Below are 16,872 nucleotides of genomic sequence, written 5' to 3' on the forward strand. Positions count from 1 at the left end.
TATTTATGGACCGTGCTCCCATACTTTGTATGAGAGCATGGCCCGAAAATGCGACCCGCGGCCAGCCATGCTTGCAATCACGGGTAGTGATTACGGGCACGGCCGTGTGCATGAGGCCCAAGTCTGTACAGTTTTGCAGTCTGTAAATGTAAAGAGTGCTCTCATTCACTATCAATAAACAAATATACCTTGAAAATTGTGAGAAATTGAGACAGTTAGGCCTCATGCACACAACCGTGCAGTATTTACGGTCAGTAAATACTGCATGGTTGGGCAGCGGACTGTCACACGCATTTGCGGGTCGTGATCACATTAGAAAGTATAGGAGCACAGTCCATAAATGCAAAAAATAGGACATGTCCTATTTTTTGCAGGTCATTTCTACGGCCCGGACACACACCTTTAAATATATAGGAAGGTGTCCGATGCCAATAGAAATGAATGGGTCATAATTATAAAAAATTATGGTCGTGCGCATGAGGCCTTGCTTAGAATGTTTTACAACTTTTCATTTACACAGCAATCAAGCTTTATTTGGATACAACTAGAAAACCATTTTAAGAACTGAAGGCATAGTTAACCGGCATGACTTACTATTCCATTTTGTTGATGCTTAGATGGTCATCATTTTGCTTTCAAGAGGACAGATGGCCTCATAGAGTTGGTTATGAGAATGGCAACAGTGTATAAAGCAAACATTAAATCAGTGGGTTTATTATGTAGAACAGGGGTAGGAAACCTTAGCGAAGTTGAGATCTACAGTTGTAACTTGGGAGCATCCTGAGATCTATTTGGTACCGAGTTGTGACAGGACCATGGAGGGAATGATGTGAAAGTTATCAGGGGCAATGCTGGGTTCCTAAAAGAATTGGTTCCTGGACGGATATTACCCACTAAATTCAGCACTATAGAAAATACAGGAGAATCCAGCACTGAACAGATGTTGTCACGCGCAAAATACACAATAATTACATACATTGTCTAACAGATAACATCTTCTCTGATGGTAGATGTTCCTTTTCCTCATCTTCTCCATTTGGCCCTGATGGCCCTGAAAGCTTCTACCACCCAAGACTCGCCCCTGCAGAGTTTTCTATTCAGACATCTTAGGTTTCTCACTTTTTCATCATCCCCCTCAACTTCTCAAATGCAAATCCCTATGCTGGTACCCTAATACTGTGTCTGCTATATTGCCTGGTGCCCCCAAATGCTGTACTGCAGAACTATAAGTGCCATACAGCTATTCCCCCTGAAAATACTATTTCTACAGATCGTGCCCCCCTACAGTAATCAGTGCCACACATAATGTATCAAAAAATAATTGTGCCCAGCAAATAGTGCCCCTGACAGTAATAATGCCACATCGTGTCCCCCAAAAATAATGTGCCACGGTGAGAGTCCACCTGATTTTAATAGTGCCCAAGGAGTGCTCCCATAAAGATTTGTGCAAAGCAGAGTGCCCCATTAGTAATAGTGCTCCCCATAGTGCTCTGACTAGTAATAATGCACCCCAGAGTGCCTCCATAGTAATAGTGCTACCCAGTGTTTCCCCAATAGTTACAGTGCGTCCCCATAGTGCCCCCATTAGTAATAGTGTCCCCAATAATATTACTCCCCCAGAATACCCTCATTAGTAAGCTCCCTCATATTGCCCCGTAGAGGGACACATTAGTAATAGTGCCCCATAATAATAATGCTCCCCAAGTGCCCTTCATTAGTAATAATGCTCCCTCAGAGTGTCCGCATTAGTAATAGTGCCTCCACTAGTAATAATGCTCCCCAGAGTACCCCCATTTGTAACTTTGCTCTCCATGAATGACCTCATTAGTAATTGTGCTTCCCTTCCACAGAGGAGAGAAAAAAAATAAATCCAATACTTTCCTAACTCCTGTTCTAGTCATAGATCCGCCCATCCATAGTCTACAGGCCCAAAGTGGTTTCTTTGTAGTCGGGTGATGTGCACTGATGCTATAGCAGTGAAGTCTGCCCCCTTTCCTCGCTCTAGCGCAGCAAAAGAGAAAAGTGTCTAACATGTCTAGCAAGATACATCAAATGTATCATTCAGCATATGTCACTGTAATAAACTTGGTGCAGTATTTGCCTGTATAGCCTAGCTTTATCCTGTCTAACTTTTGGGCAATATAAATACATTTCTCCCAGTATCTGCTAGGTTAGAGGCTACCTTGAAAGCAGCCCAAGGTCACCGCCTAGGCAGGGCCAGGACAAGAGGTAAGCAGGGTAGGTGGCCACCTAGATGGCCACATTGAAAGAGGTGAGGGGATTCGTAATTTTATTGAAACATTCTGCTGACCGTGACAGGTCTAGGCCGGATCAAAGTGAAACACACCTTTCTGCTGGTCTGCGAACCACAGCATGGACCTTATAATGTTTTTCTAGCTCACAATAATAATAAAAAAATAAAAAAAGAGACAAACAAAGACCAGATATCCAGGGGGCCACTCTGCAATTGGTTTTAGATGGGTCTTCTAGTATGCACCAATTAAAGGGGTTTTATCCTCTAATGGAAGCAGAGCGTGGCCGAGATGCACGACTGCTTTACATGTACTAATGGAAAGCATCTATGTGTGGGTCAAGTTTTCCATCTCTAATGCAGTTTTTGAAAATTATGTGAAGCTTTACTTTTGAAAATTGCTAATTTTTTCCCACTTATTTTCCTTTGCCTTTCCCCTTTCTAATGCAAAGGGGCTATTTTTAAACAAAATCTCATTAGATATAAATCTCTAAAATCAGCTAAATTGTATTTATTTATTTGTTTGCGGCAATGAAAGTCTGCTGTTGAGAACCAGTGCCGAAAATGTATGGTACAGTGATAACAGGAGCTGTGCCTGCACTGCGATTCCATGGTAAATTCCGGCAATAAACTGCAATTTGACCGTGTAAATATACTCTAAAGGGTAGCATAATTAATGGGGTATTCCCATCTCGGACATTTAAAGAGGCTCTGTCACCAGATTTTGCAACCCCTATCTGCTATTGCAGCAGATGGGCGCTGCAATGTAGATTACAGTAACGTTTTTATTTTTTAAAAACGAGCATTTTTGGCCAAGTTATGACCATTTTCGTATTTATGCAAATGAGGCTTGCAAAAGTACAACTGGGCGTGTTGAAAAGTAAAAGTACAACTGGGCGTGTATTATGTGCGTACATCGGGGTGTGTTTACTACTTTTACTAGCTGGGCGTTGTGTATAGAAGTGTCATCCACTTCTCTTCACAACGCCCAGCTTCTGGCAGTGCAGCACTGTGACGTCACTCACAGGTCCTGCATCGTGTCGGCACCAGAGGCTACAGATGATTCTGCAGCAGCATCGGCGTTTGCAGGTAAGTCGATGTAGCTACTTACCTGCAAATGCTGATGCTGCTGCAGAATCAAGTGTAGCCTCTGGTGCCGACACGATGCAGGACCTGTGAGTGACGTCACAGTGCTGCACTGCCAGAAGCTGGGCGTTGTGAAGAGAAGTGGATGACACTTCTATACACAACGCCCAGCTAGTAAAAGTAGTAAACACGCCCCGATGTACGCACATAATACACGCCCAGTTGTACTTTTACTTTTCTACACGCCCAGTTGTACTTTTGCAAGCCTCATTTGCATAAATACGAAAATGGTCATAACTTGGCCAAAAATGCTCGTTTTTTAAAAATAAAAACGTTACTGTAATCTACATTGCAGCGCCTATCTGCTGCAATAGCAGATAGGGGCTGCAAAATCTGGTGACAGAGCCTCTTTAAGTAATATCTAGAATGGGCCCCATGACCCTGTCCTACCTTGTGTTGCTGGGCTCCGGCCACTGACTGATTAAGTGGCTGAGTTTTTCAGACACAGGCGAGCGTTTTTTGCTAAGCTGTTTCAGGGAACAACCATAGAAGTGAATAGGAACTCCTGGAATAGCGCAGCGCAGCAAGCTAAGCCGTCTTCGTGTTCTGGAGACAGCGTAGCCTGCGTCGCTACACTGCTTCTGTAACTTACATTCACTTCTATGGGACTTCTGGAAACAGCATAGCAAAATGTGCTTGTCTGTTTCTAAAGAACCCTTAGTCAGTGGCTGGAGCCCATTGACAGAAGGTATGACAGGGGTCCTCATTCTAGAGATAGGTACGGATTCCAAAAGCGGGACCTGCATCATCAGACATTTATGGCATATTCTGTGGATATATAATAATAATTTCTTGTTACTGTAGGCATAAAAAAAAAAAGGTGACAACTTGGTTTCTACAGATTACGGCTAGAGGAATGGTGACAATGAAAAACGGACCAAAAAAAAAAAGCAGAAAAGTATGTTGCTCGTTCATTGATACATACTGCATCCCAGACAACTGCCGCCACTCCGAGCTCTTTCCAGTCCTGCTTGATCCGTATGGTGTGGTTGGAAAAAGTGTAGGTGGTGCTGGAATTATAAAACCTCTTCAGGCCACTCAGTGTATGGTCATCATAAGGTACCAAAGCCATTTTAGTAAATCCACATTACATGCAAGTGACCTAAAAAATAATATATAATTATTTTTAGTCTATTATATAAATACACTATTGTTTATATATTTTAAACTACTGATACGACAAAAAAAAAAAGTCTTCCCAACCCTTACTAACAATAGTCAGTACTATCATAATGGAGATATACATACAGAACCCCAACACATGGATATAACACACATCTCATACTCCCTCCTACACCAATGTATAACATAACTTTAGGCTAAATTTAATGCAATGTTCGCTGCTAATGTAAGGGCAACAAAAGAATGAAATAGCTCAAACTTGTTGAAAATGTTGTCTGCCTCATACCAAGCATCTTTGAATAAGCTGAGGGTCAACCTGTCACTCTATATACTTAAACGTCCATATTATCAATTAGTATAGTAGAAAAACCCAAGCACTCTATAAAAATGATGGACGTAGAAATAGATTTTCTCAAATCATAGTTTTTTTTATTCAAAGTAATTAAACTTTTTGTTATGTTGTTTTTTGTCTTTTTGTCAGGCGATTTTCTAAAGCTGTTTCGGCCCATCCCAGGCCTTTGTCTGAATCGCTGTTTCAGAGAAGGATGTGTATGTCCTGTTATGGCGTCTGCCAGACGCTACAAAGTGATTAATAAAGTAAAAAAGTTACACATATTTGGTATCGCCGCGTCCGTAACGACCCCGACTATAAATGTATTACATTATTTAACCTGCACGGTGAAAGCCGTAAAAAATGTAATAAAAACTATGGAAAAATTGCTGTTTTCTGTGAATCCTGACTTTAAAAAAACGTGATAAGAAGTGATCAAAAAGTCGTATCTACTCCAAAATGGTACCAATAAAAACTACAAGTCTTCCCGCAAAAAAAAAGCCCTCATACAACCGCATCGGCGAAAAAATAAAAACGTTACGGCTCTTCAAACATGGAGACACAAAAACAAATAATTTTGAAAAAAGAGCGTTTTTACTGTGTAAAAGTAGTAAAACATCCAAAAACTATACAAATTTGGTATCGTTGCAATCGTAACAACCCGCTGAATAAAGTTATTGTGTTATTTATACCAAACGGTAAACGGCGTAGATTTAGGACGCAAAAAATAGGGGCGAAATTTCAGATTTTTTTCTATTCCCCCCCCAAAAAAAGTTAATAAAAGCTAATCAATAAATAATATGTACCTAAAAATGGTGCTATTAAAAAATACAACTTGTCCCGCAAAAAACAAGACCTTATACAGCTATGTCGACGCAAAAATAAAAAGGTTATAGCTCTTGGAATGCGACGATGGAAAAACGTAAAAAATGGCTTGGTCATTAAGGTTTAAAATAGGCTGGTCATTAAGGGGTTAAAACTATTCATAACGATTTCTAGCTACAGTGTGAATTAAAGGGGACCTGTCAGAAGATCCCTAGATATTATTTTAACCTTGTATGCAGGATACGATTTCAATTTGCAGTTACCTTGCAGACTGCAGCAGGTTTCAGTTGAGAGGACAGGTAGATTAGGGTACACAATAGCATAATGATTAAAAAAAAAAAAAGTTAAAATCTAAGAGCAGCAACTAACCTGCGTATTGACAGTTTCCAGGTGGCAACAGGATTTTCTACACTGCATAAAGTTTATGGACTACACAGTCCGTGTTTTTATGGACAGTTTATATCATAGCCTTATCAAAGGTCGGGCATAAGAAGCAATTCCCTACTACATATTGTATCAAGAAGGGGTGATCAGAAAGGCAAGGGATGGGGCTTGGCTTAAGATGTGCCAAAGTGCGCCAAAAAGTGGTCTAAAGTATGACATCCAAGAAATTATATAAAGTAAGACAGAAGTGTCTAATGGTGCGCCAAATTTATTATCCAGCAAATGTCACTATGACAATTTTGGGCACCTGTTATCAAACTTGGGGTTCTTCCGTTTAGAAAAAAGACTGCTTAGTGGTGATCGAATTACAATGTACAAATATATGAATAAACAATTAAAAGATCTTTCGAATTAACTTTTTATACCTTGGCGTCACCAGGCGGGATGGTGGTTGGGTCAGATGAAAATACCCCTTTAATATTTTTTGTGACATCTCTCTCAATATCGTCATAATCAGAGCGTTTCTTATATTGCCAAACTGTAGAAGACACTACATAACAATACTAGGATTTATCTGGTGTGGTTCACCGAGACTTTTCTGATGATAAGTGGCTGACATTTTTAAGATAATGTTTAATATACTTTAAGTAAAAAATAAAATAAAAAAAGAGACTATAAGGCCTCATGCACATGACCGTAGCAGTGTGCACGGCCATGATTTTCGGGTCGGCCGGATGCGGACTGTCAGCCGCGAGCCGCCCGCAAATCGCGGGCCATGCACATTCTTTTCAATGAGCATGTCCGTTCTTTCTGCGGTGCGGGCTCCTGGGCCATGCACGGACCGTAAAAACTACGGTCGTGTGCATGGCCCCATAGAAATGAATGGGGCCGCAATTCTCCCGTGGATTTTTGCTGGGAATTGCGGCCGCAAAAGCACGTTTGTGTGCATGGGGCCTAAGGCTACGTTCCTTTTCCCAGAACAAATGAAAAACATTCAGCCAGATTTACTAATGTGTCTGCGTCTAAAATTTGTCGAAAAATTCACCACAATTTGGCGCATTTCATTTTAGAATAGATGTTTGCACCTCTCTAGACACTTTAAAAAAAAAAACAGAAGGGTTATGGTTTAAAATGTGCAAAAGTGTGCCAAAGATCTCATGAGATTACGCGTGGCTTGCTGGAAATCTCACAGAAAAGATTCAAAAGTGTCAGGATTCTGAATACACATGACGTCCATGCTGGAGGTCATGTATATTCATTATCAGGACACTTGATTACCGTTAATGTCTGTGTTTGTGGCTGCACATCGCGTTCTAGTAAGAACGCGATGCTGCTGTGTAAATGAATGGAGAGGAGTGCATGATGCTGATTGGTCAGCGTCATACACTCCTCTGTACAACGCCCACTTGGTCGAAAGTAAAAACACGCCCACTTGGGCACAAAGAAACTCATTAGCATAAACCAAAATCGCTAATAAAGTGGTAAACATAGATCGTTTTTTTAAAATAAAAAGCATTACTGTCACCTACATTATAGCGCCCATCTCCTTATGTAGGAGATAGGGCACTTATAATGTGGTGACAGAGCCTCTTTAAAATTCTGTCTCATATTAAGCCAAATCAAAAGTGGTAGAAGGAGGAGAAAAGTGTCTTTCAAGTCTAGCTAGATGCAGCAAATTTTTCCTACAGCATGCAGCAATGTGATAAATTTGGTGCATCTTCTGACTGCCTGGTCTAAGTTTACACGGTCTTACTAAATCTGCCCCATTCTCTGTGTTAAGAAGAGTGGTTGACGACTAGACAGGGTATATTGAGTCTCAGTGCCTAGGGCAGCATGAGATGTAAATACAGCGCTGTGCAGAGGTAGTGGTCATTTTCTGATAAAGATAGGGGGCAATAAGCTACAATAAAAAATTAAAAAAAACATTCATTAAATGTTAATTTTTATAAAGTGAATTATAAAAGATATTAGTGTAAACCCTGATTAACACTTGTTACACATATATGCATAATATAGCAGTTTAGGGTCACTGTTACCAATAAACCTATAATATATTTCTCCCATTTTATCAGACATAATTATTGGATCGTGAAAGAAGTATAGGTCACCCCAGTAAGGACACTGCTCGCCACTGGGGCTGTGCATTCTGTTATAAATAGCAGCACGTTGGCTGGAAGGCATTTGTTTGCAGTTGCTGGCAGCTGTGATGATCGCCATATGTCTCAGCAGCACATAAAGGGTAAAGAATAAGGCCGCAGCTGCAGGATAGCAGAATATTAACGTAGCCATTTGTTACTTATATTTTTTTGCAAATCTTTGAGCATTCTATAAGATTGTATCAAACAAATGCAATCTGTTTTAGATATTTTAAGCACAATAATCAACCATTACCAAAACTAAGCCAACTTCCACGGATAACACAGCATATCAGTACATACAGAGCTAAAACAGCACAACAAATACTTTACAAAGTAAAAAGAGCTGAACGTGTGTGGTGTTCCAAATTACCAAAATACAATTCAGTTCTCTAAGGCCATTCTAGGGGACCGCAGGAAAAAAAAAATCCTACTTTGTAAATTGAAGTTTCTAATCTAAAATGACAAGGAAAGCTATATGCTGTTTAATAGTTTAATAGCTTCCTTCACTTGCAAACTGCATATTGTACATGAGAGATATATATATATATATATATATATGTCTGTCTATAGAATGAACTTGTAGGTTAATAATGTTCTGTTTACAGCATCCTTAGCAGTTTCAAGTGTGTAGTCTCTGCAGCGTGAGGAGAAGGGACAAGTGTAATGTTAGCTTGTAGAGAAAGTGACCGTGACCGGGCTGCAGCTCCGCTATATCTGTCAAATGGCACACAATAAAAAAAAAAAATTGGGTGCAAAATACTGGTGCTAATTACATTATAGTGTGTCCTACAAAAGATATGTATCCCCTATCCACAGGATAGGGGATACATGTGTGATCGATGGCAGCGATAGGGAGAACGGGGGACTGAAAGTCCCCCGAAGTTCTCCATGACTAACCTCTGACTTCCAGCGTCTGCGCAGCTCAATAAAAATGAAAGGAGCGCTGGTCACGCATGCGCACAAGCGCGACCAGCGCTCCATTCATTTCTACGGAGCTGCCGACACAGAAGCCGGAAGTCCGAGGTTTGTGATGGAGAACTTCAGGGGACTTTCGGTCCCCCGTTTTCCTTATCGCTGCCAGTAGATAGGGGATACATGTCTTTTGTTTAAGGGCAGAGCGGGGAGATACCTCCCTGCTCTGCCGTAGTGTTCAGTGGCGTCGCGCTGTAGTAGCTATAGCGGCAGCTAGCGGAGCCTCCAGCCATGGTGGGGGCCCGTGTCGCTATGGCTGCTACAGCGGTAGTTACGCCACTGTATATAACATATTACTTTGTGTCTTCAAGAACACATGTCTAATTTGGAAGTACCTAAAATCATCTATTGCCCTAGCACCATGGTCTCTTCTCCCGTGTATTAGTATTTCCCACATAAAATAAGTAACAGGTATTCTCTTTTTATACCTAGCTGTAATTTTGTAGAAATCCTCCAAGGTGGGGTTTCTCCTCAGAGGGTTACAATCCAGTGAGGTACTGATGTACCTGGTCCCAACAAATACAAATAAAAGGGGTATTATTATTATAATTAATAAGGCCCTCCCTTATCCATCGTTGCGTGCAAGTATTCTAACTTCATCCTTGTTTTTTTCCCTTCCAGATGAAATCTGCCATTATCCTGTTGAATGTTTTCAAAACCTCCCCAAATAACCAAATGGAATAATTGGAAAGCAGAAATACTTATTTAGAAAGGAGGATCATTTTACCAAGCTCAAACGGACTATCATGGATACTGGTAGCTTACTCCAGAAACTGTTCTTGTTTTTTGCCTAAAAGAGGGTATATATTCCTCAGCTTCCCTGGACACATTTATACCAAGATATCTGAAGAACTCCCCTGGATCTATTATTTTAAGTCTATAATACCTAAGCACATTATAGCCGATTTATTCCAGGTTTGTTTTTGCCCCTGAGATTTCCCAAATCTTTCAACCATTTTAGTTACAGTGCTCGGGAATTTTGAAACAACATCAGAGTAAAGTAGAATTTTATATTTCTGTGAAGTAGGAGCTGTTATTTCTGAGGAGTTCTTCTAATGTGAGCTGCCAAAGGTTCAATGGCCAAGGTGTACAATAGTGAGGAGAGGGGGCATCCCTGTCTTGTCCCTCTGGAGGTAGGTAGCATCCCCATTACAAAGACATTGGCCCTTGGATCTTTATATAGTACTTTAATCCACTTAAAAAAAAATTAGGCCCCAAGCCCAATACCTGCCAGAGGTACCCCTACTTCACGCTTTTAAACGCATTGGATACATCCAAGGAAAGGATTGTGCCATTCTCCTTCTCCTCATCCTTCTTCTGAAAGGCCCCAAATAATCTGTTAATGTTCATTGTAATTGACCTTCTTGGTATGAATCCTGTTTGATCAATATGTATAAGAATTTTGACAGGATTCACACGGGACGGAAAATCTGTAGATTTTTCCACAGCATGTTTTCCATGAGTATTTTTCTGCGAATTTCAGCCCTTCTACATTGAAAAGGCTTAAATCTGCAGTAAACACCTAGAGCAGAAGGAGCATGCTGCGGTTTTGAAAAAATCCACATGGCTGGGACTAATGCGCTGTTGATTTTCCGCACAGAAAATTTGCAGCTTTTCCGTCCTGTGTGAATCCAGCATATTTGCCAAAATATTACATCAGAATTCAGCAGAGAAATGGGGTGATAGGAATGGAGCTACAGTGGATCTTTATCTGGTTTTAATATTAATGTTATAGCGGCTTTGATCCTAGGAGATGGAAGAAAACCTTCCATGAATTAATTATTTGTTATTACACTAACATTGTTTTGCAAATAGTCTCTGTACTGTCCCAAGATTTCAAAAAGAAGACCGTCTGGACCAGGATATTTATTTTTAGGGAGTGACTTCAAGACTTCGCTAATCTATTCTACACCTTGTGACATCTCCAGGAGTTTCCTATGCTCCTGGCTCAACTAAGAGAGGACAATATATTAAGATAAGAAACCATTTCCTCGTCTTCACAATTCAGTTGGAACATGTATAAGGACTTAGAATAATTAAACATCTCTTCTTGAACTCCTAAATATTAATCATATTCCAATCCTTAGTTCTTAGTGAGCAAATATGCTGTTTAGGATTTTGGTTGGAAATCTTTTATAGAAAGAAACTTGCCATATCAACATATAATGCCTTGCCTTACCATTAAGATACATATAATATCAAACTTGCACCTTCTGGAGAGGTCTCCTAGATGCCTCATTTTTAACCTGCTGATCAGACTACTATGTCTGTCTCACAGTCTCCCCAAGGACCACTTCTTCCTTTGACTTTCTTTTAAATTCATTGATCTCTTTAACCCTTTCATGATCAAGGGTCATGGATGCCCCTGAGTCCAGGTAAAAATTTTAAATTTTTGATATGCACTTCTTTAACCCCTTAATGACCAGCCCATTTTAGGCCTTAATGACCAAGATATTTTATTCGTTTTTCTATAGTCGCATTCAAAGAGCTATAACTTTTTTATTTTTTCGTCTACATAGCTGTATGAGGACTTGTTTTTTGCGGGATTACTTGTACTTTTTAATAGCACCATTTTTGGGTACATATAATTTTTTTATTAACTTTTATTAACTTTTTTGGGGGGGGATTATTAAAAAAAACTGAAATTCCACCATTGTTCTATGCGTTTTTAAATTGACGCCGTTCACTGTGCAGCGTAAATAACAGGTTACCTTTATTCTATGGGTCGGTACGATTACGGCGATACCACATATGTAGAGGTTTTTTTATGTTTTACGACTTTTGCACAATAAAAACACTTTTGAACTAAAATTATTTGTTTTTGCATCGTCGCTTTCCAAGAGCCGTCATTTTTTTATTTTTCCATCAATGTAGTGATTTTTTCGACTTGTTTTTTGCGGCACGAGACGTAGTTTTGATTGGTATTGTTTTGGGGTGCATGGGACTTATTGATTCATTTTTATTATGACTTTTTTGGGGGGCAATGGAAAAAAATTGCAATTTCGCCATTGTTTTTTGCGTTTTTTTTTTACGGTGTTCACCTTGCGGTTTAAATTACATATTAACTTTATTAATGGAGTCATTACGGTCGCGGCGATACCATATATGTGTACTTTTATTTATTTTTTACACTTTTACTAAATAAAACCACTTTTTATGGAAAAAAATGGTTTTATTTATTTTTTTACTGTACTTTTTATTAATAATCTTTATTTCCCTTTGTTGACTTATTTTATTAGTCCCACTAGGGGACTTTACTGTGCGATCTTCCGATCGCTGCTATAATGCTTTGGTATACTTCGTATACCAGAGCATTATTGCCTGTCAGTGTAAATCTGACAGGCAATCTGTTAGGACGTGCCTCCAGCGCATCCTAACAGGCATATGTCCAGGGCAGACCTGGGGGCTTTTATCAAGCCCCCGGCTGCCATGACACCCCATCGGAGACCCGCGATTGCATTCGCGGGCCGCCGATGGGTGACAGAGGGAGCTCACTCCCTCTGTAAACAAAGTTAAATGCCGCGGTCGCTATTGACGGAGGCATTTAACGGGTTAAACGGCCGCGATCGAAGTAAACTTCGATCGCAGGCGTTGGAGCAGGAGCCCAGCTGTCATCAGACAGCAGAGCCCCGGCTCCAGCCTGCACGGGAGACCCGTGCAGGACTTAGGCTAGGCGAACGTGAAAAGGCGTCAGCCTAGCCTAAGGCCCCTTAGTGACCGACGTGAAAAGGCGTAATGGTGGTCACTAAGGGGTTAAACAATAATATTCAAAGCGGTTCCAAAGATATCACAACTACTTTTACTGGCACTATCTACAGCTGGGATGGAGAGACGGCGGGGCCTCACAAAGCCCGGCCGACATGAGGGTGCCGTGCTGCTCACACTGAAGCAGCACTGCACTCATTAAACCCGTTCCAGGCTGTCAACGTCTATACACGTGCGAACTGTACGGGGCATCGGCAGTTAGAACGTGTATAGCTGTATGGCAGTCGTGAAGGGGTTAAACATAATTCCTCTAAAAAAAAAAAAAAAAAAGAAAGAGAAAAAAGTCTTGAATTAGTCCCATACTATTGTCCAGATGCAGTGCCAGAATTATTTCAGAAGAATTCCTTAATTTGAATAGATATCTTTTCCTGAGTTTATCAACTTAAAGGGGTTTTCCAGCTTCTGACAACTGACGGATAGGTCATCAGTACATGATCTGTGGGGGTCCGACACCCGGGCCCCACACACATCAGCTGGTCCAGTGCCTCTATGCACTGGACGTACATGCCGGAAGCAGTTAGCTACGGCCACGGAATAGAGGCCGAGCTGCAGTACTGCAGCTCTGCTCCTATTCACGTGAATAGGAGCAGACCTGCAGTTCTGCAGCACGGACGCTATGCTATGTACGGAGCCAACTCCTTCCGGGGTCCGTACATAGCATTATGTGCCGCATCATCCGGTGTCCGCAGGCCACCGGAGCGGCTTATTGGTGCGGGGTCCAGGTGTCGGACCCGCACCGATGACATACTGATGATCTATCCGGTGGATAGGTCATCAGTTGTCTGAAGGTGGACAACCCCTTTAAGCCACTGTGGGTTAATAAGGATTGGACGTCTATTTGGGCAACTCTCCTGTACATGACAAACTAGACATGATTCGAGATGCCCCGAGTTTCACATCAAAACCCTTTTCACTAAGTGAAGCATCTCTGCATTCCCCAGAGCAGGAGAAAACCACACCCTTAAGATTCCTTAAAGCATATCTAACCTTTAGTTGACTTTTTAGAATAAGCGGTCATATGTGTGTACATAAGAAATAACACTATTTCTGGCCATTACATGACCTGTATCTGCATTTATAGCAGGTTTCCCCTCTGTAGGTTTTAATTCTCAGTTTTCCCTGATAGTGGGTGGAGCCTAACTGCTATCATGTCTGCCATACACAGCCCACATAGAGAAGAGAACATCTTGCTCCCCAATCTTTTTGTAGCGCACCCTCAGAAACAGCAGCAACATTGAGGACGTTATACAGCAGTAATGAGAAGTAGATGTAAATCCAGCACTAGGGTGAGATAAAACACTAACCAGAAGCTGCAGCAGCATCTCTTTGTGTCTCTCCGCCTCTCTCTCTCTCTCTGCTCCTGTTCTTCTCACCTCCCCTCTCCATAGATTTATGGGCAGCTGTCACCGGATCCGTCAGTGAGGCGGTCCATCTCGCTTGAGGAGACGGGTTAAGCAGTAACTACAGAGTGGACAGATAGATGGGGGGGGGGGATTTTTCTCTAATAATATATAGTACAAAGTTTCTTATATTCGCTTGTACTATTGATTTATGCAAAGTTTGTTGAAAAGTTATTGACTATTTAATCTCCATATGTCGTGCATCCTGGTTTCACTAGCATTTTTGCCAAGGATGTTCCTAATATATATTCCTCCTGTTTCATTCCTTCTACATTTGCTCATCCAAGACCTGATTGAGGTCTCCTGAAAAGGAGGGGTAGGCCCGATCAATTTTTTAAAAAGGAATTAAGGAGAATAAGGACAGCGGGGAGAAGTGGGGGGATATACTCTACAGACAGTATAAATCTAACAATACCTTATAAACAGTACAAAATTATATATATTCACTAGAGAATCTCTGAATATTATGAAGAGGGGGACATAAATAACTGAACTAAGTTCTTTAAGAACTCTTGGGTGTAACCCATCTGGTCCCGGAAACTTGTGCACATTTATTTTATGTAACTTAGCTTGGACCATATCTACATTCAGCCAATTCTGTATATTAATTGATGTATTATCAGCACTGGCACCGGCTACATCAGATGCTCTTTCTTCTGTTGTATATACAGAGCTAAAGAACCAATTTAGTAGCTCTGCCTTCTCTTGATCAACTCCCCATTACCACTATTTAGACGTCCTACATGTTAAGACTTTGGCTTTTTTGCATTTATATACTTGAAGAATTGTTTGGGATTTGTTTTACTATCAATGGCCACCTGCCTTTCATTTTGTATTTTTGCTGATTTTATTACTTTTTTGTAGATTTTATTAAGCTCTTTATAATTTCCGAAGGGGTGTAGTGAGAATTTAGACTCCACAGGTGTTTTTCAGAAATTAATACGCAGTGGATGGTGAAAAAGGGAAAATTGCAATTTTTCCACTGATCTGCCCATTCACCGCACAATATGTTGTGCCCCTAGAGAATCTTACCCCATAAATTGTTAAGCGGGTTCTCCTGGGTATGGTAATGCCTTACTTGTGGCCATAAATTATTGTGTGGGCACACTGTAGGGCTAAGAAGGGAAAGACCGCCATTTTGAGCATGGATTTTGCTTGGTAGTTTTTCTGTTTGGGGTTTTGCTGGTATTTCAGTTTATATTGTGGGGGCATATGTAATCTGTGCGGAGTACATCAGGGCATAATAAGAGGGTATAATAATTGGGTAAATAATACAATTATCCATAGATGTGTGTTACAATGTGAAGCAATCCGTTATGCGCAGTCCGGTGTTGTACTGATAAACAGTTTTCTTTCTTATCCCCCTGTTGTAACGCTCTGCACCTTTTGGGGACTTTTTGTCCTTCGTAGTTTGGGAAATATTGCTGGGAAAGTTTTGCGCTGGTATAATACGGGAGCCCTCGCTTCCAGCGGATGTGCTATGTCCCTTCCCTAGTTCCTAAATACTAGGGCCCTGAAACTGAAGGAATGTTCCCCTCCGGCCTGCGCATTGAGATGTTTTTTCATCACCTCATTACTAGTGCCATAACTTTTTTATTTTTCGGTTGATGGAGCTGGGTGCGGGCTTGTTTTTTGCGAGACGGGCTGTAGATTTTATTGGTACCATTGTAGAACACATACGACTTTTTGATCACTGTTTATTACATTTTTTGGCAAAGGAAATTACCAAAAACAAGCAATTCTGGAATAGTTTTTTATTGTTTTTTTTTTCGGCATCCACAGTGCGCCCTAAATTACTAGCTTTATTCTGCGGGTCGATACGTTTACGGCGATACCAAATTTATATAGTTTTTTTTTATGTATTGCAGCTTTTGCACAATAAAATCACTTTTTTTTATAAAATCATTTGTTTTCTGTGTCACCATATTCTAAGACCCATAACTTTTTTATTTTTGCGTGCACAAAGTGGTGTCAGGGATTATTTTTTGCGGGACAGATTGTCGTTTTTATTAGTACTATTTTGGAGTAAATGTGACTTTTTGATCACTTTTTATAGCATTTTTTGGAAGGAGATGTGACCTAAAAACAAAGATTCTGGCGTTGTTTTTCATGTTTTTTTTTTTTACTGCGTTCACCGTGCGGGATAAATTACATAATAGTTTTGTAGTTTGGGTCGTTACGGATGCGGCGATACCAATTATGTATAGTTTTTTTAAATTTTTACGGTTTTTCCCATAATAAAAGACTTACTATGGGAAAAAAGTCAGTTTAGCTTTTTTTTAATTTGAAACTTGTGTGTTTTTATTGTTTTACGACATTTTTATTAACTTTTTTTGACTTGTCCCACTAGGGCACTTGATGGCCTGATGCCCTGATCGCTACTTTAATACACTGCACTACATACGTAGTGCAGTGTATTAGCGCTGTCAGTTATTCACTGACAGCAAGCCTATGAGGACACGCCGCAGGAGAATAGCTCCGGTCCTGGCAGTTACAGGAGGGTGCCAGCTGTATAATACAGCTATCACCCCGCGGTGA

The 16,872-nt window shown here is 40.6% G+C and overlaps 1 protein-coding gene across 3 annotated transcripts in view; it reads right to left on the reverse strand.

Annotated features, from left to right (window-relative positions):
- Positions 1-16,872, reverse strand: part of METTL21A (methyltransferase 21A, HSPA lysine) — an 85,392-nt gene that overhangs the window by 52,184 nt on the left and 16,336 nt on the right. Inside the window, exons 2-3 of one of the 3 annotated variants that reach the window (XM_075829883.1) lie at positions 9,598-9,675; positions 4,323-4,499 (exon numbers count right to left, since the gene is read on the reverse strand). In XM_075829883.1, coding sequence (XP_075685998.1) covers positions 4,323-4,469 — 147 coding nt within the window. In that variant the 5' untranslated portion in view covers positions 4,470-4,499; positions 9,598-9,675. Of the gene's footprint in view, positions 1-4,322; positions 4,500-9,597; positions 9,676-14,238; positions 14,396-16,872 lie in introns of all 3 variants that reach the window. The other 2 variants (XM_075829882.1, XM_075829881.1) reach the window with 2 other exon arrangements.

Source organism: Rhinoderma darwinii, chromosome 6, assembly GCF_050947455.1.
Source record: "Rhinoderma darwinii isolate aRhiDar2 chromosome 6, aRhiDar2.hap1, whole genome shotgun sequence".
Lineage (NCBI taxonomy): Eukaryota > Metazoa > Chordata > Amphibia > Anura > Rhinodermatidae > Rhinoderma > Rhinoderma darwinii.